Below are 24,659 nucleotides of genomic sequence, written 5' to 3'. Positions count from 1 at the left end.
AGAATCCAGAATTTGCACCCACGCAACACACAACCAAAAATAAGTAGCGTCCATCCAAAAATCATCATATAACATTAAGCACATGAAAGATATAAGCTCTTCATTTATTAACTATCTAGTAACAAGGAAAGTAAATCTAATCCTAAAACAGAAATAAAATGCTGAAATGACAAGGAGTAGGGTTAGAAATACAATACAGAGGATGCCCCTTGGCATCAGATATCATCTTTGAAGAACAACTTGAGCATTTGGCCATTTGCAGGTAGATCAAGTGGTTCGCCATCCAATCTGCTCAAGTGGAATGAGTTTGGTCCAGCTATATCTCGAATGATGTACGGTCCCAGCCACAAACTGTCGAACTTCTTATGTTTTCCTGGTTTTTCATTCTTGCGATCCCAAAGAAGTACCATATCTCCCACCTGCAAAGATCTAGATCGAGAGAATTTATCAAAGCTTTTCTTAATGTTAGATTGATTTTTACATATAGCATCAAAAGCTATCCTACGAGCTTCATCTAACTCCACAATCTGATCTATTCTATTCTGAACAACATCTTTATTAGTAGAAAAATGCTGAAGGAGCTGATAAGCTGGCAATTTCAGGTGCACAGGTAAGGTTACATCCAAGCCATAAACTAATTCAAAGGGAGATTTACTAGTAGCTTTCTTCTTAGTGATCCTATCTGCCCATAAAGCATACTTGATTTTGCTATCCCATGATCTCTTATTATCTCCTACTATCTTCTTGATAATGGTTATGAGATTCTTGTTACTTGATTTGGCTAGACCATTACCCTGAGGGTAGTAATTTGATGAATGAGATAAGATAATGCCATATTTGAAACAGAAAGATGAAAACTTTGAAGAACTAAAAGCCTTGGCATTATGTTAGGCCCCTAAACTACTAGTGTAACCCCTTATTGTTATTAGTACAACCCACTTATTATATTGATGTACCCATGTAGTGCCCATATTGTTACTATTGTGCCCCATAGAAGCCCACTATTGTTATTATTGTGCCCTTACATTATTATTGTTATGTCGGCTCTGATTATGTTATGACCCCTTAGACTCCTATATATAGAAAGGAGGTCTATTCATTTGTATCATCAAAGAATTGTTCATTTATGTAATGTAAAGGAGGTTGCCCCCTCGAAGAGGCTGAATTCTAAGGCGTTGATCTATCTTTTCTATCTTTTCTTGAGCTGGTTTCATAACATTTGGTATCAGAGCTTTGGATTCTAGGGTTTCGCTGCTCCAAACAGGTCATCGTGGCATTTTCACTATAACTTTTTTTCTGTGACATTCCAGAAGTCACAAAAAAAACCCATTTGAGAAGAAATCGCGTTGAACCTTCGGTCCGAATTTCAGAGCTTTTCGCGCGATATTTGCGGAGATATGATCTGAGGAAGTTGGTCTTTTTGCAGAATCCTGAATTACATTCAAAACAGGTGATCTGGGGAAAATCGTCATAACTTTCTCTCTGGGAATCAGATTGAAATTTCGTAAGAAGGTACAGAAAGAGGACGGACTATAGTTTCTTGTAGATCTTTTTCAGAACCAAATATCAAAAATTGTACACGTGGCACTTCATACAACTTCGCTCTTCTGGAAAGGTCTATAATCAGGTCATCTTGGGAGATTGTGCATAACTCTTTTTTGGAGAATCCAATTTGGATCAGACTGGTGGCATTGGAAAGAGGACACAGAGGGATACTACAGGTAGCAATTTTAGAACTTAAATATCCGCAAGTACAGAGTTACAGTCGTTTCAAGTTCGAGGTCCTAAAATCAAGAAAAAGCAAGATGAGGAATTTTGATGGCAAGGATCTGGTAAATTGGATACTTCAGATGGTGCAATATTTTGATCTACATGGTGTACCACTGTTACAAAAGGTATGTATTGCATCTTCATATTTAGAACCGGATCAATTTTTATGGTATAAAGGGCTTTGTTCTCGAAAAAAACTTGTTACGTGGTCAATTCTCACGGAGGAAATGATAGCACATTATGGGCATACAAAGAGCAACACCTTCTTTAGAGCAACACCACAACAATTGGAAAGAGTAAAAGGGCTGTGACATATTTGAAAGTAAAATTATGGCAACAAGGATGTCTACCCCTCACAACTATAAAGATGGACGTGTTGTTCCTCCTAGCCTTACGCAACCTACAAGGGTTACACCACAACAATTGGAAGAAAAAAGAGAAAAAGGGCTTTGTTACAATTGTGATAGCAAATGCACTAAAGGTCATAAGTGTGCTAAGAAGAAATTATTTTACATAGAGTATGAAGAGGAGGAAGAAAAGGATCAAGAAACATCAAAAGAAGACGATATATGCCAGGACCTGACCCCAGAGAAAGAAGAAATGAATCAGAACATATCTTGTAAACTATTGGCAAGAATGACCACTCCTCAAACTCTCAAGATAGAAGGAAATATCAAGAAGAAAAAGGTGCAAGAAGTGAAAGACCACATCAAGAAAGAAGAAATGAATCCAACCGTATCTTGTAATTCACTGGTCGGAATTACCACTCCTCAAACTAGCAAGACAGAAGGACATATCAAGAAGAAAAATGTTCAAGAAGTGAAAGATCACATCGAGCGTCAAGAAATGAATCCGACCATATCTTGTAAAGGATTGGAAGAAATTACCACTCCTCAAACTCTAAAGATAGAAGGACATATCAAGAAGAAAAAGGTTCAAGCAGTGAAAGATCACATCGAGCATCAACAACAAGTTGTCCAACTTTTAAAGGATAGTGCCACTTCAGTGCAAAATCAAATGAAACAATAGGTAGATCAACATCATAGTGAAAAATGTTTTGATGTAGGCGATTGGGTATTTTTACTGCTACATCTAAAGCAAGCTATTTATGAGAAGGATATGTTGGCAATACTACATGCACTTAAAAAATGGCGACCTTACCGAATGGGAAGACTCTTCAAGGATGAGGATGTGGAAGCATTGTTTTGTGCTATTTCTATTATCCAACCAGATCGGATAAACGAAGCAAGGGATGAATGGAAGAAGGACAAAGAAGTATGGCCACTTATTCAAAAGTTGCAAAAGATCCCAATTCAAACAATATTACCAGATATTGAAAAGGAAGGAAAAATCATATTGGAACCTGGAGCAGTCACAGAAACAAGAACCCAACAGCTACGAAATCGATCAATTTCAGAGTATCTCATCAAGTGGAAGAACTTACCCGCTGAAGATTCCACATGGGAGGAAAAGAATTTTCTACATAAGCATCAAAAACTACTCAAGCGTTGAGGACAACGCTTTTTGAAGGAGAGGGGCATGTTAGGCCCCTATACTACTAGTGTAACCCCTTATTGTTATTAGTACAACCCACTTATTATATTGATGTACCCATGTAGTGCCCATATTGTTACTATTGTGCCCCATAGAAACCCACTATTGTTATTATTGTGCCCTTACATTATTATTGTTATGTCGGCTCTGATTATGTTATGACCCCTTAGACTCCTATATATAGAAAGGAGGTCTATTCATTTGTATCATCAAAGAATTGTTCATTTATGTAAGGTAAAGGAGGTTGCCCCCTCGAAGAGGCTGAATTCTAAGGCGTTGATCTATCTTTTCTATCTTTTCTCGAGTTGGTTTCATAACACATTATCAGTAGTGATCGTAGCAGGGACACCAAATCTAGTAATGATATTATTTTCAATGAAATCCATAATAACCTTTTCAGTGGCATTCTTAGCAGGAATGGCTTCAACTCATTTAGTGAAATAATCAGTAGCAGTTAAAATCCCTGAGTAGTCGTTGCTAGAATTTTCATGGAACTTCCCGATGAAGTCCAGACCCCAATGCTGAAAAGGTGCCTCTACAATGACAGGTTGCAGGGGCAAGGCAACAAGCTTTTGTTTCTCGGTGAACAGTTGACAGGCTTGACAAGTCCTAACAAACTTATGCACATTAGAAAAAATTGAAGGCCAATAATAACCAGCTCTCAGGATTTTGTGGGCAGTAGTTCTAGCAGCATAATGACCACCACAAAATCCTGAATGAAACTCAGAGATTAATTTCTTGGACTGAATTTCATCAACACACCTAAGTACTATGCCCTCAGGATTTCTCCATCCAAGGCCATCCTTCATAAGGCAATACTTAGTGGCTTTTAGTCTAAGAGCCCTTCTCTTATGAGTAGCTAAATGATTAGGACATGTAAGATTCATCAAGTAATAGAAGATGTCCTTGTACCACTCATGCTCTCCTAATCTTTGCAACTCAGGCGAAGATAGATCGCTAAGACAAAACAAACCAAGAGTTTTTTCGTTACCTTTAGTAAACATTTGAGCCAAACCTTGGCCTTTGACTAGCTTGGTGGGTCTAATCTCTAAATCATATTCTTGTTTTTTAGTAACCCATCTAGCGTGAGTCCTTAAGCAATCGGTTTGAGTTACTATATCTTTAACAACAGAATGTGGGACGAAAGCTATGATTTTATAATAACCCACATAAGTTTTGAAGTGCTTAAGAGACTTGACCAGGGCATAAGCTTGCTTTTCCATGGTATTGTACTTTAATTCAGAATTTTGAAGCGCTCTACTCATGAAAGCAATAGGCTGCTCGTGACCATCTTTATTTTTTTGTAACAGGACACCAGCAATGGTATCTTCGGAAGCGAAAGAAAAAATCATGAAATCCTTGGAATAATCGGGACTAACTAAGACAGGAGCTCTTGCAATAGCGCATTTGATTTCTTGAAAAGCCTTTTTGCCGTCTTCTTGCCAAACAAATTTTACATCTTTCTTCAGAAGACTTTGAATAGGCTTAGCTATTTCTGCGTAATTTGGAATAAACCTTCTAAGAAAATTTGTCTTTCCAAGGAAAGACTGAAGGGATTTAAGATTATGAGGAAGAGGAATCTTTTGGATTGCTTCAATTCTTTCAGGATCAATCTTGATTCCATCCTTAGAAATGATATGGCCAAGTAATTTCCCTTCAGTTACTCCAAAAACAGACTTAGCTGGATTCAAAGAAATCCCGTATTCTCTACATCTATCGAAAACCTGCCTAAGATGATTTATATGACTGATACCATCTTTAGAAAATACAGTAAGATCATCTTGGTAAATCTCAATAAATTTCCCAATTAACCCCTTGAAGGCATAATCCATAGCCCTTTGAAATGTAGCCCCAGCGTTGGTTAATCCAAACGGCATTCTAATGTATTCAAAAGTACCCCATGGTGTGGTGAATGTGGTTTTATGATGATCTTCCTTTTTAACCCATACCTGATTGTACCCAGAAAAACCATCTAGCAACAACATCATTCCAGAATGGGTTACTCTTTGCAGTAAAGTCTCCATGTTTGGCAAAGGGTAATTATCTTTCTTGCATGATAGATTAAGATTCCGAAAATCGACACAAAGCCTTATTGTACTGTTCTTTTTCCTAACAATCACCAGATTTGAACACCATGTCGAATGCCTTGTTTGAGCGATAATTCCTGCTGCAAGCATTTTCGCAAGCTCTTTCTAAACCAAAGGGGCTAACTTAGGATTCATCTGCCTACGTTTCTGGTGAAAGGGTTTAGCATTTTCATCTTTTAAGGGGATAGTATGTTCCATGACATCTTCCCTATAGCCCTTTAATTCATCATAAGAAAAAGCTAAAACATCTCGATATTTGCAAAGTAAATTAGTTAACTTTTTTCTTTCCTCCACACTAGTACCTTTACCAATTTTAACAATCTTTGGGTTCTCAGAAGTACCAATGTTTATCTCGAGATATTCGCCTGAGTCTATTTTATTTTCCTCTCTCAACTTCGTGGCATCATGACGATCAAAGTGTTGCTCTAAGGCAACCACATTCCTAGGAGTAGAATTTATACGATTTAAAGATCCATCTTCCTCAGAATCTATCCGGAAATCTTCAAACTCATCCAGACTATTAAGAAAACGAATGACTTATTTTTCATCATTAAAAACTTGCCAATGCTCTGAGTTATCTGGAACAGATGGTCTAAATATTACTTCAATTTTGATCTTATACTTAATCAGCTCATCAGATAACTGGAAGGTAGTAGCAGTTACGGCAAGTTCATCTGCCAAACTATTTTGCTCTCTTGGGATAGCTTCGAGGTCAAGGGCATGAAAATGTTCTATAGTATCCCACACAAAATTTCGATAATTCCTTAATCTTTGATTTTTACATGTGAACTTATTTTTAAGCTGCCTGATAATTAAATCAGAATCCCCCTTAATGCTATGCAACTTAATTTTCAAAGACTTTGCCATATCAAGACCCAACAATAAAACCTCATATTTAGCGACGTTGTTGGTTGCTTCAAATTCTAATCGATAGGCAAACTTGAAAATGTGATCAAGGGGAGATTTAAGCACTATTCCAGCACCTTTACCATGCCTAGACGATGCACCATCAAAGTACATGTACCAAACTCTATCATTGAGATCCTTAATCTTATCATCAGGAGGAATTATGAAATTAGACATGATAGCGTAATTCCCAATGTCAGATTGCTCTTTAATTATCTCGTTGTGAGGTCTCTTAGGATCTTCAACATGGAATTTTCTTTCGGGCTCTCTATTAAGTCTTACAAAACCATCACCTCTAGGAGAAGGAATCATAGCATATGACCAATTCATTTGAATACTTCCTCCTAGATCAAAGGCCCATTTTCCGGATAAAAGCATACCCCAGGCATCAGACACATCAACAACAACTATATCCATAACAATCATGATGTTTGGGTAAACTGATAGATGAACTTGTAAATCTTTGATCAAACCATGCACTTCGATCTTTTTTGAATCCATGGCACATATATTATAGTAGGGTCTAGAAACTCTTAAGTTAAGCTATTCCAAGACCCTTTTAGTCATTACACAAGCTGATGCACCAGAATCCAACATGCAATTATTCAATTTATATCCATTAACTAACAAGGTGATAAAGAAAGGCTGGTGATCTTTGTTATCTGCATCTAAGCTTTGCAAATATATGGGAGCATCGTGATAGTCAACTTCCCGAGTCTTCTGTTGAGAAATATTTACTTGAGGACCTTGAATAGCTTTTAGTAACTTGTCTCTTTGGGAAGGGATTTTAGCAATCTCGAAGACAGGAACCCAGATTTTTGCATTGTTAAACCAACTTCCCAAATCGACATCTAATCCAGAGTTTAAACCAGGGTTAAAAGTTCGAGGGGGAATTTGATTCCCGCTTTGATCTTTATCCCTTCTCTGATAGGTTAAACCTTTATCTCTAGCAATTTCCATGATTTGCTCTGGAGAGGGTTTTTCACCATATAACCTAGCCAAAATGTCATCTTCATTTTCAAGGTTATTTATACTAAAAGCTGATGAAGGATTCATAACGTCACGACTATTTTCCTTGACCTCTATCCAATCATCCATAGACAAAGGAAACTTGTTACCTACTACATTTATTTGATCACCTGCCCCAAACATTCCATTATCTAAAATTCTTCTAACGATGGGACAAGTGGCCTCTTCATGAAGAGCATCACAAACCCGACAGTAAGGAGGAGCATTATCGACCAAATTAGTTAATGGATTAGGAGGTCTTTGCTCACTAGATTGACCCTTCTTTTGCCAATTGTTATTTCTATTATTATTATTTCGAGGTTGGAAATTTTGCGTTTGCGCTCTTTCCATTTGGACCAACCTATTCTGCAAAGTAGCTATCTCCTTATTATGATTAATTTCCATGGTTTCAATCTTTTGGAGCAATTTGAGAACAAGTTCGCTTTCAGGCTCTTGAACTACTTTTCCTTTAGGTTCTTTTAGTTTCGTAGCAGCCCTATCGAAACCTGGGATCTCAGACTTCCCAGATGCTGCCTTGTCCTTTTCAAGCTCTATAGCTAAGGCTTGGCAATCCCTATAATCATTAAGTCTAGCACACCTCAATTCATAAGATGGCTCAGGACTAAAGGCATCAATGTAAAAATCTCAAAGAGATTTGTTGGTAGGTTTATAGTCTTGAGGTAATTCTCTAACAATACCGTTAAGCCTTTTGTTAAATTCTTCAACAGTTTCATTCTCTCTCTTTTTTATTATGCTAATAGCTTTTACGAGGTGTCTTCATTCTCTCTTATCTCCATACTTTTCCTTAAAGGCATCAATGATCGATTGTGAGGAATCAAATGAATTCCGAGGCTTTTCAGTAAACCACTAATGAGCATCGCCCCCCAAGGTTAAAATAAAAAGGGTCATTCTAACATCCTCATGATTGAAATCAGCAGACCTTGCGTACTTAGTCATCCATATACTAAAATATCTCAGATGCGAATTAGCACTAATCGCATTATCTCCTTGAAAGCTAGGCAACTTATCTATCCCAAGTGATGGAAGATCATTGGGATACCCTGGAATGTTAGAAAAATTTCAAGATGCATACATATCGATGATGTCGTGCCCAACTAGACTGGTAAAAAGTAAATGGATATCAGAGAGGGCTTCTTGTCCGAGGTTGACAAGAAGTGTACGAGAAGAGAGTTTGTGTAATCGTACCCTGAGAGCCCTTTCAGGATCGGGAGCAGGATTGCACAAACTGCTTGGATGTCTCCTAGTATACACTCTTGCAGATGATATATGAAGTGGAGTCACCACCCGGACAGGAAGTGAAACACAGAAAAGCTCGAGAGGAAAGGACCAAGGACAAAAAAAACTCTATCCCTAGCAATGGCGCCAAAAAATGTTGTCGCACAGATTGTCACGACAACGCTTGGATTGGGGGCTGTCACCCTGATCCCCAATCTCTCCGTTTAAGCCGTCTCCCGCGGCTAAGGGGGGTAGACCCTATGGGACAATGGATGACCAACTGTGGACCAGTTGGGTTGGGAGACACAAGGGGAAACAAACACTTAATTGATTTTATAAGTTAATGTGCCAGTGCCTTATGGAGTTAATGACTAAATGATTATTTATCAAATACTTGCAGAAATATGAACTCATTAACAATCATTTACCATCAAATAACTCAAACAAAGATTAACTTTTACCAAATGCGAGATAATCGATAAATGCTCAATGGCTTAACAATATTCCAGCAATTAAAATTCGAAAGATTAAATGCTTTAAATAACCACGTAATTTTAAATGCTAACCAGTTATCACCTTCATATAGCTAATCTTCAAATGAACATTTAAGCATGTTTAACCACATAAAAAAATGATAAATATTAATCTCACATCAAAATTTTAGGCTTAGCAGAAAAGATATATCGCAAACATGACAAATCCTTGAGCCAAGACTGAATCTGACAAAATATTTCCAAGAGTTTTTTTTTTAGTATTTTTATATTTTCAAATAAAACAAAACTAGGCTAAGCGAAAACTAAAGGCTAAATAAATGAAACTTAAGTCTATAAAAAATCTAAAAGCCTAAAGATTATTATTTTTTTTTATGCCTTTTGGGTTTCTTTATATCTTTTTCTATTAAAGTCAAAAAAAAAAACCAAATAAATCTACCAACCAAATAAAACTAAAATCTAATTTAAATTAAAAGGAAACCTTTTTTTGTTTTGTTTGTTTTTTTTTTTTTTTTTTTTTTTAATTTTTTTTTTATTTTCAAATAAAATAAAACTGAACTAAACTAAATTAAAATGAAATTTCAAACTAGAATTTATTAAAAAATTTAATTCTAAAAAACTAAATAAATCTACACTAAATGAATCCAACTCCAAAATTAACGTTTTTATGGCTTTTCTATATACATATTTTATTTTTTATTTTTATTTGATCCTTTTGAAATACTATTAAAGTCATAAAAGAAATGTAACTCTACGTAAACTAAAACAATCGTGAATAAAATCTAAATGAAATAGAAAAAACTCGAACTAAATGAAATCTAAACATAAATAAAATGAAGATCGAACCTAAAACCTAAGCTTTCAAATGATTAAACTTACCATGCGTATTACCTAACACGTAAAAAAAATTGAGTTTATTTTGATGTTTTGCTGGGCAGGTGCAGGTTCTCGACGACGGTGAGGGCAGCTGCGGAATGGCAGTGTGAAGGTTCGAGCTGCGTGAAGAGCAGCAGATAGAGGTGAGGCTACGGGCGGATGGCGGTTTATGAGACCCTCTTTTTTTTTCTTTTCTTTTTTTTCTATTCGTGCTTTGCAGGTTATAGCTGCGTGGAGAGGGGATGGTTCCGCAGTGATAGAAAGATGCGTGGAGTTGCTGGAGAGTTGCGGGAATGAGTGCCCAGCACTTTCAGCAATTGTGAAGGCTGCGTAGTTCAGGCAGAGAGGTAGCGTGGAGCTGCAATGAAGCTGGGCAGCGTGGTAGCAAAATGCGTTTTCCAGGCTTGGAGAATGGAGGCCAAAGGGAAAATGTGATTGCAGCAGCGTTGAGGATTTTGTCAGATATGCTGGCAGCAGGATAGTTTCCACACAGGTTTTGAAGAAAGATGGATGGCAAGGGAACGATGATGAAGAGGGAACAACCCTGGACCTTTTCAGAAATCTAAAAAAATTTCTTTCTTTTCTTTTGATGAAAACTTCTGAAATAAATTTCTAGATTCTAGCTATATTTGAAATTTGGAAATAGAACCCTCAAAGACTTCTGAATAAAATTTATATATTCTGCTTCAGAAACCCATGTAAGATCACCTCTAGATGAACAAAATTTAAAAGCTTGGATTGCAAAACGATGCACCTGCAAAGGCTAGTTTCTGGGCCAGATCTGGCTTCCCACAAAAAGAAAAATTTCTTCTTAGACCTGCAACCTGCAATGGAAAAACAAACACCCAGAGAATATATGTGCAAGGATAAAAACTAAAACCCTACGAACCAGCTACAACATTTACAGTTTTATGACTTTACAACAGCTAGGTTTGTTAGTAATCCTCCATAATATTTTCAGAATTTCAGATTTTACTATGAGATATTTCAGAAATCTCTCATGCATTCAAAAAATAAATTAAAATGATAGACTCAGAATTAAAACTGGCTGGGCTCTTCAAGAAAATGCTCTGCGGGAGTTGGCTGGTTCAACCAAGAATTTCCCCAAACGCCCGCTGATCTTCTCAATCTAGATTTCCTGCACATCTCACTTCAACCATCAATAAAGAGGGAAAAAACAACACTAAATTTCAGATCTAATGGAGATACCTGCCATTATTTCCAGAAATTCTACTACCATTAAAACCCTAGTGAGTGAACAAGATACCTGTGTTCAACATCACTCTTCATCAAGCTATTACCAATGGATAAAACTAAATTAATGCAGAAAAATGAAACAGCGTACAACACTTCAGGAGAGTAACACCAGCAAGATTTCAACCCCAAAGTCTTTCTTTATTGCACAAGAAAAAGTTTACAGGAGAGCTTTCTTCATCACAAGACTCACAGATCGAATTGTCTCAAATGACCCCTAGCATCCTATTTAAAGGAAAAATTCCCAACGGCTAGTTCGAGTGATCCATGTCAAAATGATCTCGACCGTTGATGAGGATCAAGATATCTTTTAATCTCATCCGTCGAAATTTTAATAAATTAAAAGTTAAAATTTTGCATTTGTTTTCTCAAAATTTCGACTTATTTTATTATTTTATTTAATTTATTATTTATTTAATTTTTAATTTTTTATTTATTTTTTAATTTTTTTAAATTATATATATATATATATATATTTTATTATTATTATTTTTTTTTTTTTTTTAATTTTATTATTATTTTATTATTTTTATCTATTTTTTTTAAATTTTTTATTTTTGGATCCTCGAACTTAGCATTTGGAAATATCACCTAGGACCTAGGACTTAGGACTTATGAGGGGATTAAAATATTTTCTAACCCTTAAGACACTTTACATCATGACTTCTACAATTTTACATCTCAAGGGGGAAAACCCATTTGACATAGACCCTCATAGACCACCCAGTTCTGCGACCAAATATAATCTAGCAGATCAACGCACTAGGATTCTCCCAAGATTTTAATGACAAAATTCATTCCGGATTTGGGGTTAGGCTGAAGGAAAACTTTGCCGATCATGGATCGGTGAGGCAAAAAAACCTTCCGAAACGTAGATTATCACTAAAAAATTAGGTCCACCTAGGCAATTTACATACATGACTCATATCTGCTAAGATTATTTACAATTTACACATGCAGACTGGGTTTACAACATAACACGATCAGGTTGATGATGGAAGTCGAATGGCACGGACACATTGATCAAGCGCTATCCCTTTTGCGAAAAAAGGGGGTGTACTGCTATGGATACTTGACACGTAGTGGTCAATAGAGCCTTAACTATAAAATAAAATTCCTTGATCATTAAACCCATGATTCAAGCATTACAAAAATAATTTTATTTTCTTCTTTACATCAATTACATAAAATCATGATTACACATGTCATTATGAAGACTAAATTTTGTTACATTTTTCGACACTCCCTCTTAACTAGGGAGGTATTCATAATCCATACAAGAAACTTGGACATTCTCAATTTGAAGAATTCTCATAAGAGGAGTTGGGATTGGTAACCCATCTGTATAGCATCATATCAACTAGCATTGTCACATAGCATGGCCTTGACTAACAACTCTATCTCTCCACAAGATTAGAGTTCAATGTTGGCAAGACCAATGATGTATAGACACACTCATCATTGTATCTCTTGGAACATACCCTACCTGGGTTCTCAAAGTGTGTTCCACTAGGACTATTCTTATCTTGGATTCCCAGTCCTTAAAGAATATCGGTCCTCTACGACTACTCTTATCTTGGATGCCCTAACTCATCCTCAAAGAGTATTAGATGCCATATGTTTACCGAATCCTCCATTCGGTCTTCCGAAGTGAAGGCAAGAATGATTTGTCTATCTCTCAGTCTTAACTTAGGGAGGACATACCCATTCCGCTGAAGAAATGTAGCCATTCCTATAAAAGGAATTTATCCAAGTTCGCTCTTAACTAGGGACTTGACCAAGCTTCTTTTTAAGCAGGGACTTGCTTTCAACAACTCTTGTGGTGGAGATCATGGGACAACCAACTGCTTGTAGAACTCCTTCCTTTGATGTCATGAATTCTTTTGTTGTCATAGAGTCTACATCTTTCAGGACTTCTTTGTAGGGCATAGACCATCCATCACTTTCATTCATGAGTCATGTCAGTCATGTCATCATTCTTTTCATTGGAAAGTGATCCATTAGTCCATATCTGGCCTTCCTTCATGCCATGCTGCCTTCTTCATGCCATGTTTCCTTAAGTATCTTTCATCTTGCTACATTGGCATCAGTTGTGGAGGACATCCATAGCTCTTCCCTTGGCAACCCTGCATAAGCATATCCAAATATTATTCAAAAGTAAGAAATGAACATTAAATCAAATTTACCTTTGTGATGGTCTTTCATCATGACATCTTCTTGCTTGCATCAACATCCTGCATCTATATTGACACAGCTCCAAAAGATATATACTATCAAGGGTCTTTCTTTTCCAGACTTCATCAGGGTCTTCATATCTTTCATCGAGATATCAAAGTCAAATCTTTCAGTCCTTGGATGCTTATTGCCTTCTCCATAGTTGCACATTTCATGATTTCTTCCTTCCTTTCTTCACACATTTTCTTTTCAGGAACCTCCAATCAGAGTTCCTCTAATTATTGTCAACTACCTCATATTTCATATGAGGACATATTATGTTGATTTTATCTAGTCAATGTGTGACCCATGCCTTCCTGCATCTTTTCAAAGGAGGAGATCCTTTCGTTTGATCATGCTCTCGAGATAGAGCATTTATTCATGTTACCTCCAACCCTATGACATGACTCTACATTATCAAATACAAGCATACATACCTCATTTTTCTTTAGGTCATCTAGACTTCCTTCATCAACTTCCTTGATTGAAAGAACTTCAATTCGTTGACCTACTTTACTTTGACATCATACCATTGTCCCATGAATTCCTACAAATTGGAATTTGATGAAGCACTTGCTTCCTTTCAAATGGTGAATCTTCCAATGAAAATTCCAATAGAACAAATGTTTCCTTTTGACTGATGTATGGCGAGCTTTGTACTGGATGAATTTTTCTTCTTCTCGTAACTACTACTTATGCTTCTAATGAGGTTACCAAGAGCCATCTCCTTCTATAGGTAACTGCCATAGACTTCTTATTTCAGCTACCTTTCAGGCTTCTCTATGATGATGTCATGAGCTCTTGCTTTCAATGATTCTATGTTGCCATGATGCATCCTATCATGCTCCTTAGAGACTCATGGTAGCCATATCTTACAATAGAAAGTTTAAAATAGAAATTTGAAAAGAACTAGGTGAGGAAGACAATCTCAATCATAGTAGAGATCTTTTGCTTCCTCTTTCTTGGATTTCTTCTTTTCAGCTTCCTTTAATTCTTCGGTGATATGAGCTTCTTCTCTTCCCATTTTGTTATTGCCCTTCTTGAGCTTAGGACAATCTCTCTTATAATGCCCATATTCTTGACATCCATAGCATTGAACCTTAGCCATGTTCTTTTTCCTTTTCCGAGAACCAAGTTTCCCAAACTTTCCTTTTCTTTTTGTCATTGTAGCATATGCTTGATTTTTCTCACTTGATCCTACATCAGTTTTTTCCTTCAACTTGGTTTCTTCAATCATGCATAGTGACCATAGATCCTTGAATGGAGTAGCTTCTTTCTTCCCATAAATGCTTGAAGTTACCCCACTCATCTGGTACTGCATTTAGTACTACGGTGGTCATCTCCTTGTCAGACATTATTTCTCCCAGATCTTGAAGTTGATCCCTTATTTCAGATATCTTCATAAATAATGAGGCTATTCCTTCTTTTGATATCCTTAGCTTGTAGAGTTCTTTCCTTCATGAGATAACTTCTCTTGCAATGCTTACGGAAAACAACTCTACTAGTTTGTCATATATTTCTTTTGAAGTTTCGAGTTTATATACATATGGGATGAGGGGATCCTTGATGGATTCTATGAGAATGCTTTGAGCCCTTACTTCCCCTTTCATAAACCTTGCAAGTGCTTGAGCATATTCTTTTGGAGGTTTGGTGATTGAGCCTTTAACATGTTCCATGACCTCATTTTCAATGAGATTCAGATTTGTCCTCTTCTTCCATGCAAGAAAGTTTGAAGCCCCAACCAATTTGTTGCTTTCCTTGCAAAAAGACATTTTGATAGATTTAGATGTAGACATAAATATACTTACTTGTGAAGATCCTTCTTCCACTTGTTGCCTTGAATTTGATGATGATATAGATAATTGAGAACTTCTCCTTGATGAAGATATTTCTCTTCAAGAGTGATCCTTGACTTCCTCAAAGAGGGAGATCACTTTAGATCCTTTGATGGTGATGTCCTTGTTGATGATAATTGATGGTGACTTCTTGATGATGTCTTGATGCTTCTTGGATGATCTTATTCAAGGATAAGGATTTTATTTTGAGATAAAATCCTTATTTCAACGAGAGGGAGATTGCCTTAGAACTTTTGATGATTATGACAACGTCCTTGATCTTTCTTCTCTTGGATGAGTAGTCTTCAAGTTACTTTGATTTGTAGATCTCTTCAACTTGAGCAGAGTCTTTGTGGTCTTTAGATGATGACTTGAGGATCCCAAGGCTTCTTCTGATGACTTGAGGATCCCAAGGCTTCTTCTGGCGTAGACTTCTTCTTTGATCTAAGGTTTTGACACTTCTTTGTAGATCTTGACTTCAAGATGATCTTATAGATTTGCTTTGATACCCTCCTCGAGATTTGATCCTTGAATGCTTGAGTGTCGCTTGATGAGATTCCCTTTCCTTGATTTTGTCACCTTAGCTTTGATAACATGTTGAGAAATCTAGGGCATTTAGGATTAAGTGATTTCTCTATCAATGATAACTAGTTGTGAATGCTTTTTACTTCTTTAGATTATATTCTTCTTTGACTTAAATTATTATAGTGTTCTTCTTCATCAAACAGCTACCAAACCATAAACAATAAGGAGACAAGAGACACAAAATTTAGGCAATCAGCCAGGGCCAAAACTTCTCCAACTTAAGAGGAAAACCGAAACAAATTCTTCTTCTTATAGAATCTTCAAGTGATGAATTCCAAGACCAAGACCCTTGACCTATTTACCCCTCCAACACCAAGACACAAGGCTTCTTAGTTTAACCTATTCTTCCTTGAGTCAACAATGTTCAAACTGTTTGCTTCTCCCTCCTTCTCGGCTATCCTTCAAATTTCGGCTTCTTGGATCAGACTTGCAACCCTCGGCCTCTTCATAAACCCTAGTTGTAGCACATGTGAGAGATATTGTTCCTCACTTTCCTTCGCTTAAGGTGGAGACTGTTTCTTCTTCAACTCGTCTTGAGAATCAACTTGTTTTTCTCCCTAAATTTGCCCTCTTAGTGTGATTGTGATATTTCGGTTCGTCCTGCAATAGACAACATCATTTGCTCGCATGTATGGAGAGTATTAAGCCAAAACAGATCAGAAAACAATCTCGGTTATGATCCTCCATTTGCTTGGTGATAGGACTCTTCTTGTGATCTTCACTCTTCTTTTCTGTCCTTCTTGTGCTTGATCGAGTGGTATGCAAATGGAGGCCGAGTCCTCTCTATATATAGTGGACCAGTGTTGATAATATCGGTATCGGGAAAATATCGGCGAGGGTCCAGAAAATATCTTATCGGCAATATCGGCGAAAATATCGGCAAATATCGGCAAGCATAAAAAATGCATAATATATTCATTTTTTTTCAGATTTTTAAACATATAAAGCAATAACAACATGAAATAAACACATTGGCACATAAATATGAAGAAAACACTGATATATATGATGTCAAATAGAAATGATATATCAAAGGCGATACCAAATCGTGCTAATCCCTGATAATTGTCCATTCAAGGACTCAAATGTGGAGAACCAATACAAAATAACATCACATATAATGATAAAAGTATCTCATCATCATGAGTTACATGTAGCATAACAAATAAAACTAGCAGCTATCTATCTAGTATCTACTGCCCTCTCCCCCTTTTACGGGAAAAAATGATGGGCTGTTTGCCAGACCTGCCCCTAGTAGTAGAAGGCCCTAACACTGCCTCTGCACCTAATGTCAAATAATGAGTGCTAGGCATGGAGCTATGCTCTCCTATATCTATAGCAGATGGTGTTGATGCTGATGCTCCCGCAGTGTCCTCCTCCTCCTGCTCCTCCTGCTCCTCCTCTAAGTGTTGCTGCTCCTCTGACTCCGAGTCCTCCTCTTGCTGCCCCTGCTCTAATGGATCATCTGCCACTGGCTCTAACCATGAAGGTGACTCCTCCAATATGGGCTCCTGAGACTCCACCCTCCACGGAGACAATACATCAATATTGTCTAAGGAAATGGCATCTGGATCCACTGGTGATTCTATTTGCCTCACTCGAAGTCGGATGTTGTAATGCACATACACCAAATCGTTGAGGCGTGCGAACTCCAACCTGTAAGAGTGTCAAAAAAAGTAATGAGTCTTGACTCTTGACTCTTTACACTTGAAGGTCATAAATTAAAAATAAAAAATTACAATAAGTGTAATTGCTCAACTGAAGGCTTGAGTTCAAAGTTATACCTGTTGCGCTTTTTGGCGTGTATTTTCTCAAATACACTCCAATTGCGCTCACACCCTGAAGAGCTACATGTTTGACTCAAGATTCGTATAGCCAATTTTTGCAAATTTGGTGCCCTTGCACCATAGCTTCGCCACCAAAGATCTACAACAAAATAATGAAATAAAAAATTCAAAAACTTAAAAGTTAAAAGTTAAAACATAATTAAATTCAAATTTCTAATTTCTAATGAGTGATGACTTGTCACTTACGTGGCATGAAGAGGGCCCTTTCCTTAATGGCATCATCAAAGCCAAATAGGCCAACACAATCCTGATAACACTGTACCTCGCGCTTGATTTTGCTACGAAGCTCAGAATCAGGTACCATCCTCTGAATACAGGAATGGAGCCCTTCCATCACCTCGCCATCAAAATCAAAGTTGCATTTGTATGCAAATGCAGGGTTGAGGAAGAGTGCTGCTGCATGAATGGGTCGATGAAGCATCCCTGTCCACCGACTATCGATCACATCCCATAACATCATCTGCCTATTAAGGCCAGCAGAACCCTTGTCTGCATAATAGGAACGAATGGCCTCCTTGGCCCTATCCATGCCCTCATACAAATAAGGCATTGCAGGCTTCTCTCCATCCACCAATCTAAGAACCTTTACTATAGGTTCGCTAACTGCACATGCTTCTTGTACTCCACGCCAAAATGTCTCAGAGTACACCATTTTTGCAATGGCTCTCCCATCAGGTCTCCTGCTGTATCTACAATTACGCCAATCATCAGACACAAACATTTGCTTCAACTCGAACTGACATCGAAGCAAAGACTGAAGAGTAATAAAGGTTGTGGCAAAACGTGTGATGGCAGGACGCCGCAACTCCTTGTTTCTAGTGAACCTCCTCATAAGGCTAAGAACAAAAGCATGGTTATAAATAAACTTGGGGATGCTCCTAGCCATATCAACTGCCTCCTTGATGAAGGAGAGTTTCCCCATATCCTCAAGCAACAAATCAAGACAATGCGCTGCACATGGAGTCCAGAACAATGTGGGATGCCTCTCCATAAGCATTCTGCCGGCAGACACATAATTAGCTGCATTGTCTGTTATGACTTGCACCACATTCTGCACACCAATCTCCTGAATGAACCCATCTAACAACTCACATATCGTTGCTGCATCTTTGATATGTTTTGATGCATCCAACGATTTAATAAACATGGTACCTTTAGGACAATGTACCAAGAAATTTAGAAGGGTCCTACCCTTCCTATCTGTCCAACCATCAGACATCACTGTGCATCCAGTGACTTCCCATGTCTTTTTCAACTCCGCCAATCTAGAGTTGATGTCCTGTTTTTCTGCTTGAAGAATTGGCCCCCGCAACTCCTCATATGTGGCACTTTTGTACCCTGGGCCCACAACAGCAATAGCATCACACATTGGTTGCCAAAATGGATTGGTTTTTGTGATGCTGAGAGGTAAGTCGCTCCAAAAAATACACCTCCCCATGACTCTATCTGCTTCTTGCTTCTCCTTTTTTTTAACAAGCGATTTTATGCCAGGTTGTGCTCCAGCTCCTGTTCGTGGAACAAAAAATGATGACCTCGCATTCACACTAGCAGTAGCGCTAGCATGTGATGGTGTGCCAGTTGTGGAGCCCCTCCCACTAGGGCCAGTAGGGCCACTACCCTCAACATCAAAATCAGGAGAAGATATCCCGAAAGATCTACCTGCACGTTCAGCTTTGTTTCTTTCCGCCTCTTCCTTCTTTCTGTCCTTTTCTTCAATTGCCTCAAGAGCTTTTCGTATAAGCTCTGGACTAGAAACTTCACAAATGCCAACATCATGTCCAGTGAGTCTAGCAAGATGGTATTTCAGTCGTGTAACCCCACCTGTCATCTTGGTCCCACACAATTTGCATGCAAGATATGCACGATTTGTCCCACCATCAGGGATCCCATACTCCCAAAATGGGTCCAAGTTTTTTGGCATATTTGTATTTTGTAGTGGGCTAACTCAAAAGGAAACCTACAGCACCAAAAAAAATTTGGAATTAGTAACTTAATAAGTAATACGAAATTACAAATAAGTTAATAACCACATCATTTTACAAAACAACATCCTTATCTCTTAGATCAGTGGAGGAAAGAAATTTTATTTCTGAGATTTTGCAATTTGTGATTGATCATTGATCATTGACCTCTCTGATTTAAACTCTGCTGCATAATTTTATTTCTGATACAGCCAATGGTGAATGGTTTTTAACTTTTTATTATCTATAATTCAAATTTCAGAGACAGCTCCCAGCCTAGATTAAATAAATTTTAAAAAATGTAATATATAACCCTTGTTTTTTTAATATATAAAATTCTTAAGAAAATGACAGTTAATTTGTTTTTATTATTTTCAAGCTCTGGAATTTAAATGTTTGATTCTTATGCTGTGGGGGAGTCGAGGCAGAACTTTCAGAACATTCTAATATCTATGCTTCCTTTATAAATATGCTGTAGTTCGTCTCTCATTATTATTTTAACTTGAGATATTAATCACAGGTTCTGAAAATTATTGGAAAATTAGAGAATTGTATTTGCTGGACTAACTCTGTGATTGCAGGCAGACAAGATGGAAAACAAGGCTCAAATGAAAGAAAAACCTGTGTTTACAGGTGAAGGTAAAAATTTGGGACTGTAGGTGCATTTGAGATATCTCTGTGTTATATTGAGACAAGAGTAGACAACAGATAATAACTCCCAACTGGAATAATAGAAGAACTGTTTAAATTTTTTTCACAATTGAAAGTTATTGTATAGGAGTCTACAAAAGTGTCTAGAAGCCCTCCAACGACAAGCACTAGCCATCCTCTTGAAGTCGGCCTCCAAACAACGAGAAGAACTCATGTCGGCTCACCTCAAATATTTAATAGACACCCCTATTTGAAAAAGTTCAGGTCGGCTTATTTATGGGACAAACCACTATATATACGTGGGCAGGGTCTCTGCATTTACACCGTCAAAAATTCAGATATACGGTTATACCTATGAGATTTTCGGATGGATGTAACAGTGATAAGTTTGGAGTCTGGACCTTTATTACAGAGAAGTAATTCGGATCTCTGTTTTGGGTGGATAGATACATTCAAGATCTCTGTTTTGGGTGGATAGATACCTGTTCTCGGCAGCCAAACCCTCCGCAGCCAAACCCTCCTTCGCAGCGACCGGTTCCGTCTCCAGCGATCACAAAAACGAAATGACGTGACTCTAAAAACTCATAAACCGTTTTATACAGGCCGCCGGCGATATTTGCCATCGTCTCGCGATATTTTAGAAAATATCGCCGATATATCGGAATTCTCGCGAGAAATTAAAAACAGGCAAATATCGCGATTTTTCGGGGGCGATATTTCGGCTCGCCGAAAATATCGCGATATTTGCGAATATCGCCGATATTTCGGCGATACTAAGTGGACTGTGTCTCAAGAGTCAAAATAGGCCGACTTCACCTTGTACTTGGGCCGACATTCTTGTCTAGAAACATCTTCATCCTTTTAGAAGGCCGACATAAGGCATAGCTTGTGACAAGGTCTTGGAGGGTTATTAACACAATTAACTTGTTGATTTGGGGTAGCATCGGATGTGCTCTAGCCACGGAAATTGGTGGAGAGGCTAAGGCACATGAGATCTCCAATACCTAGAAAGGGTTTGAGCAGATTCTAAGCAATTTGGGAGATATTAAAATAATTAATATTTTTAATGGAGTCCCTAAGTCTAAACTTAGGGAAAATAAAATATTAATGTGTATTAATATAAAACTGTGTTAGAATGGTCTAAAAGTCATGGATCGAGCCAGATCTAATTTTAGCCATTGATTAGGGACTTAATCTCAGCCGTTGATTTATCAACGAGAAAAGTGTAAGAGGAGGCTTGAGGGTCACTTGAAGAATACACTGAGGGAGACCAGTCAGTTCAATTTCTGGAGCGGGGTTAGATGAGAAATTGAACCAGTGGTCTGGAGAGCAGTCAGGGGGTAGCAAGTACGGAACAAAGAGACGAGAGATAAGCACAAAGGTAGAAAAGGCAGAGGCAGCAGAGACTGTGCAAAGCCAGCAGGGCCTGCGTCATCGACGCAGACGCTGCAGGAGTGACGCAAAGGCCAGAGAGGCTGCGCAGAGTCTCAACAGGCTGACACAAAGGGTTTCAGGTCACGCACAGGTCAGTAGGGCTAATGCTGGGTTCAGAAGAAGTGCTTGAAAATTTGTCTATCTGTGGGTAAGCTAGTTTGGCACCCTGTTGTACTAGAAAATTGCTGAATAATAAAATCATCCCTTGCTGCATCGGTTTTCTCACATTGGGTTTTTCCAGGGACATTAGTTCAAAATAACTGTGTCAATGTGTTGATTCTTGTGCACATGTTTGTTTCTGTATTACGGTGTGATATCTGCAGCAGTATTTATTTTAATGTTTATTGAAGTAATTTCATGAATAACTTATGGTGAAATAAGTAGGAAAAGTAAATCAGTTGTTGTAGTGATAGAATTTTTACAAAACTTCTCTTTTTACAATGTATAATATGCCCAAATGGGTCTTCAGTCCTTGACATTGATTCACTAGACTTTATGACATGATGTCCAACCCTAAAGGCTCACAATGGAAGCCTTAACTATAAAATAAATTCCTTGATCATGAAATCCATGATTCAAGCATTACAAAAATAATTTTATTTTCTTCTTTACATCAATTACATAAAATCATGATTACACGTCATTATGAAGACCGAACCTAGTTACTTTTTTCAACACTTCCATGGGTGAGTCATGAGATGCATGCAAGATTTTCTCCCTCAATTGTGAACTTGTCACCAAATATATCCTGTCCTTGTAGTATATGACCTCTTCCACCATCCGATATCTGTAGTCCCCAAAAGTAGCATCCAAGATCTCATATGCCTGCTGATTCTTGGAGTACTCAACCAACAACTGAGCCCTCCAATCTTATGCGATTTCCATGAGCGAGAGTGTCACAGGTGTTAGAGTCATATAATTTATTGGATCTCAAGGTAATTGAGTTATATATCTCAGGAATCTTATTTTGTAAATACTTGTCAATTTGCCAATGCTTTCGAAATAAAGAAAAATAGAATTAAAAATGAAAAGAGGGTATAAAGAAGAAGAATAAAGAGAAAAACAAAATAATTGAAAAAGAGAAAAATATTAAACCCCACTAGAAAAGAAAGAAAATCAAAAAGAGAATAAAACTGGAAGTGTGCAAGTCTAAATGCCACTACTCATACAAAGTTTTGCTTCATTTTTGTAAAATAAAACTGTGTGCAGCTTGTTCACAATGCCACAATCAATTCCTTTAGTTTAATCATGTTTAGATTTCTTTAAATTCCTGTAAATTATATAGAGAATGAAGGTTTATCCAACAATTTAATCTAGATAAATCATTAGTTAGGTAGAAAATGACATTGATCCAACAATTTAATCTGGGTCAATCAGAGAAATAAGGGATAGGTTAGATAGTTTTTCTTTCTGCATAAAAGAAAATGAGAATGGGTTTGCTAGTCTAAGTGCACCCTAGAGATTAAAATAAAAAATGCTAGTTTAGTTAAGGGTAGGCAGCTTTGGTGGGTTGCTTTGAATGTCAGCATGGATATTGTCCTAAGTTTGGGATAGGGAAAGAGGAGAAAAGTGGATGTTATGAAATATCTATTTCAAAAGAACTTTGTTGTTAATCCCTTATCCTAAGTTTAGAGGATATATGTGCGCGGGGATAAGTATTTCATTTCCCTATTTACTTTTTACCCTATCCTAAGTTTGGAAACAAAATTATATGAAAGCGAAGAAAGCATTTTGTCCTTTGTGGTTAAATTTTTGTCGCCTCGACGCTTCGGGATCCGCTCCACTGTTTCATCCACGACCATAAATCTTTTTCGGCCCCCCTTCACATTCTACCTTTGCCGCCGGGGGGTGGGGGGAGGGGGAGGATCCGGAAGGTGGTTTCTTCCGCCGGGCCCTACTCCCTACGTGGTGCCTCCCTGTGATTTCGCACCCCCATGCTAATACCATTTACCGCAGGGTGACAAAGTTAACGGTGCCAGATGAAAAGAGATGGGAAGAGTTACTTGATTTACTGGACTAAGCAGTAACTCAGGAGGAGTGAAAGTTTTTGCCAGCGTAACAGCCAACACAATTGTCAGTTCAGCGTCGCATTCTGTTTTGAATGACTCAGCAATAGAAACTACCCAAATAGGGCCACCACTTTCCTCAACAGCCTACGTTGCCTATTCTCTTGCCAAGATTAGATGATATTAGTTTGTAATTAGGCTAATAACACACTGTCATCTTGACAACTGTTTTTATAAAGCATTATTGCAATTTTCATTATAAATACTTCACTATTTGAAGTATTAGTGTTGATTTCCAAATGTAATTTCTGCTGCACATTGTAATTTTGAAATACTGGAGCATCAATAGTACAGGGACCTTTTACAGGATTCATGTGGTGTCTTGAATGGTGATGTGCTTCTTGTCTTTACCTATTTAAACGTTGTTATTTCTTTCATCTATTTTTCTAAATTTGAATTAATCAACAGAAATTGTGATAAATAGGATTTCTTATCAAGAACGCCCTATTTTTGCTGTTGTTAATTTTAATGTTTTCCTCTGAAGTCAGGATAAAGAATTCTTAATTGCTCTTTGTTCTCTACTGAACCTTACAATTTCTGCTTTTCCGCCACCCATTTAAACTCTGAAAAGATCCATTTACTGCACCTAGCTTGCCCTGTGAACTCCTTTAAAAATTGATGAACAAACTCCAGTTTTAGTTTATAGACTCCATAGCCTAATGGAATTATAACACTCAAATCAAACAAACCTTTCAATCAAAACAAACAAGTATAAGCATAGCTAGCCTAAAATTCACATAAAAACAAAGCTAAATTAAACAAAGAGAACCCTCTCTGAAGCTGACAGGGCTAGATCCCAACTTCCAAAGTGGTTTTGATGCCGTCCTATGTGTTTGCTCCCTCAACCTCAAAAATACAGAACGACAACATAGTGGTGACCATAT

At 37.5% G+C, this 24,659-nt stretch overlaps 2 protein-coding genes across 4 annotated transcripts in view; one reads left to right on the top strand and one right to left on the bottom strand.

Moving 5' to 3' along the window:
- The window catches only part of LOC149231281 (haloacid dehalogenase-like hydrolase family protein), a 574,449-nt gene that overhangs the window by 135,190 nt on the left and 414,600 nt on the right, over positions 1-24,659 (top strand). The gene's annotated exons all lie outside the window — the stretch shown is intronic.
- On the bottom strand, positions 17,010-20,898 carry LOC149231283 (uncharacterized). The gene is made up of 4 exons (XM_089376886.1): positions 20,758-20,898; positions 20,575-20,587; positions 17,601-17,742; positions 17,010-17,472 (listed from the first exon to the last, which is right to left on the bottom strand). Exons 1-4 carry the CDS (start codon positions 20,896-20,898, stop codon positions 17,010-17,012), a joined length of 759 nt encoding a protein of 252 aa, XP_089233012.1.

Source organism: Pinus tabuliformis, chromosome J (genome assembly GCF_031772625.1).
Source record: "Pinus tabuliformis cultivar Carrire ecotype Pingquan chromosome J, CPIR1, whole genome shotgun sequence".
In the NCBI taxonomy this organism is placed as follows: domain Eukaryota; kingdom Viridiplantae; phylum Streptophyta; class Pinopsida; order Pinales; family Pinaceae; genus Pinus; species Pinus tabuliformis.
Note: the sequence above shows the minus strand (reverse complement) of the source record. Positions and strands in the feature narration are given on the sequence as shown.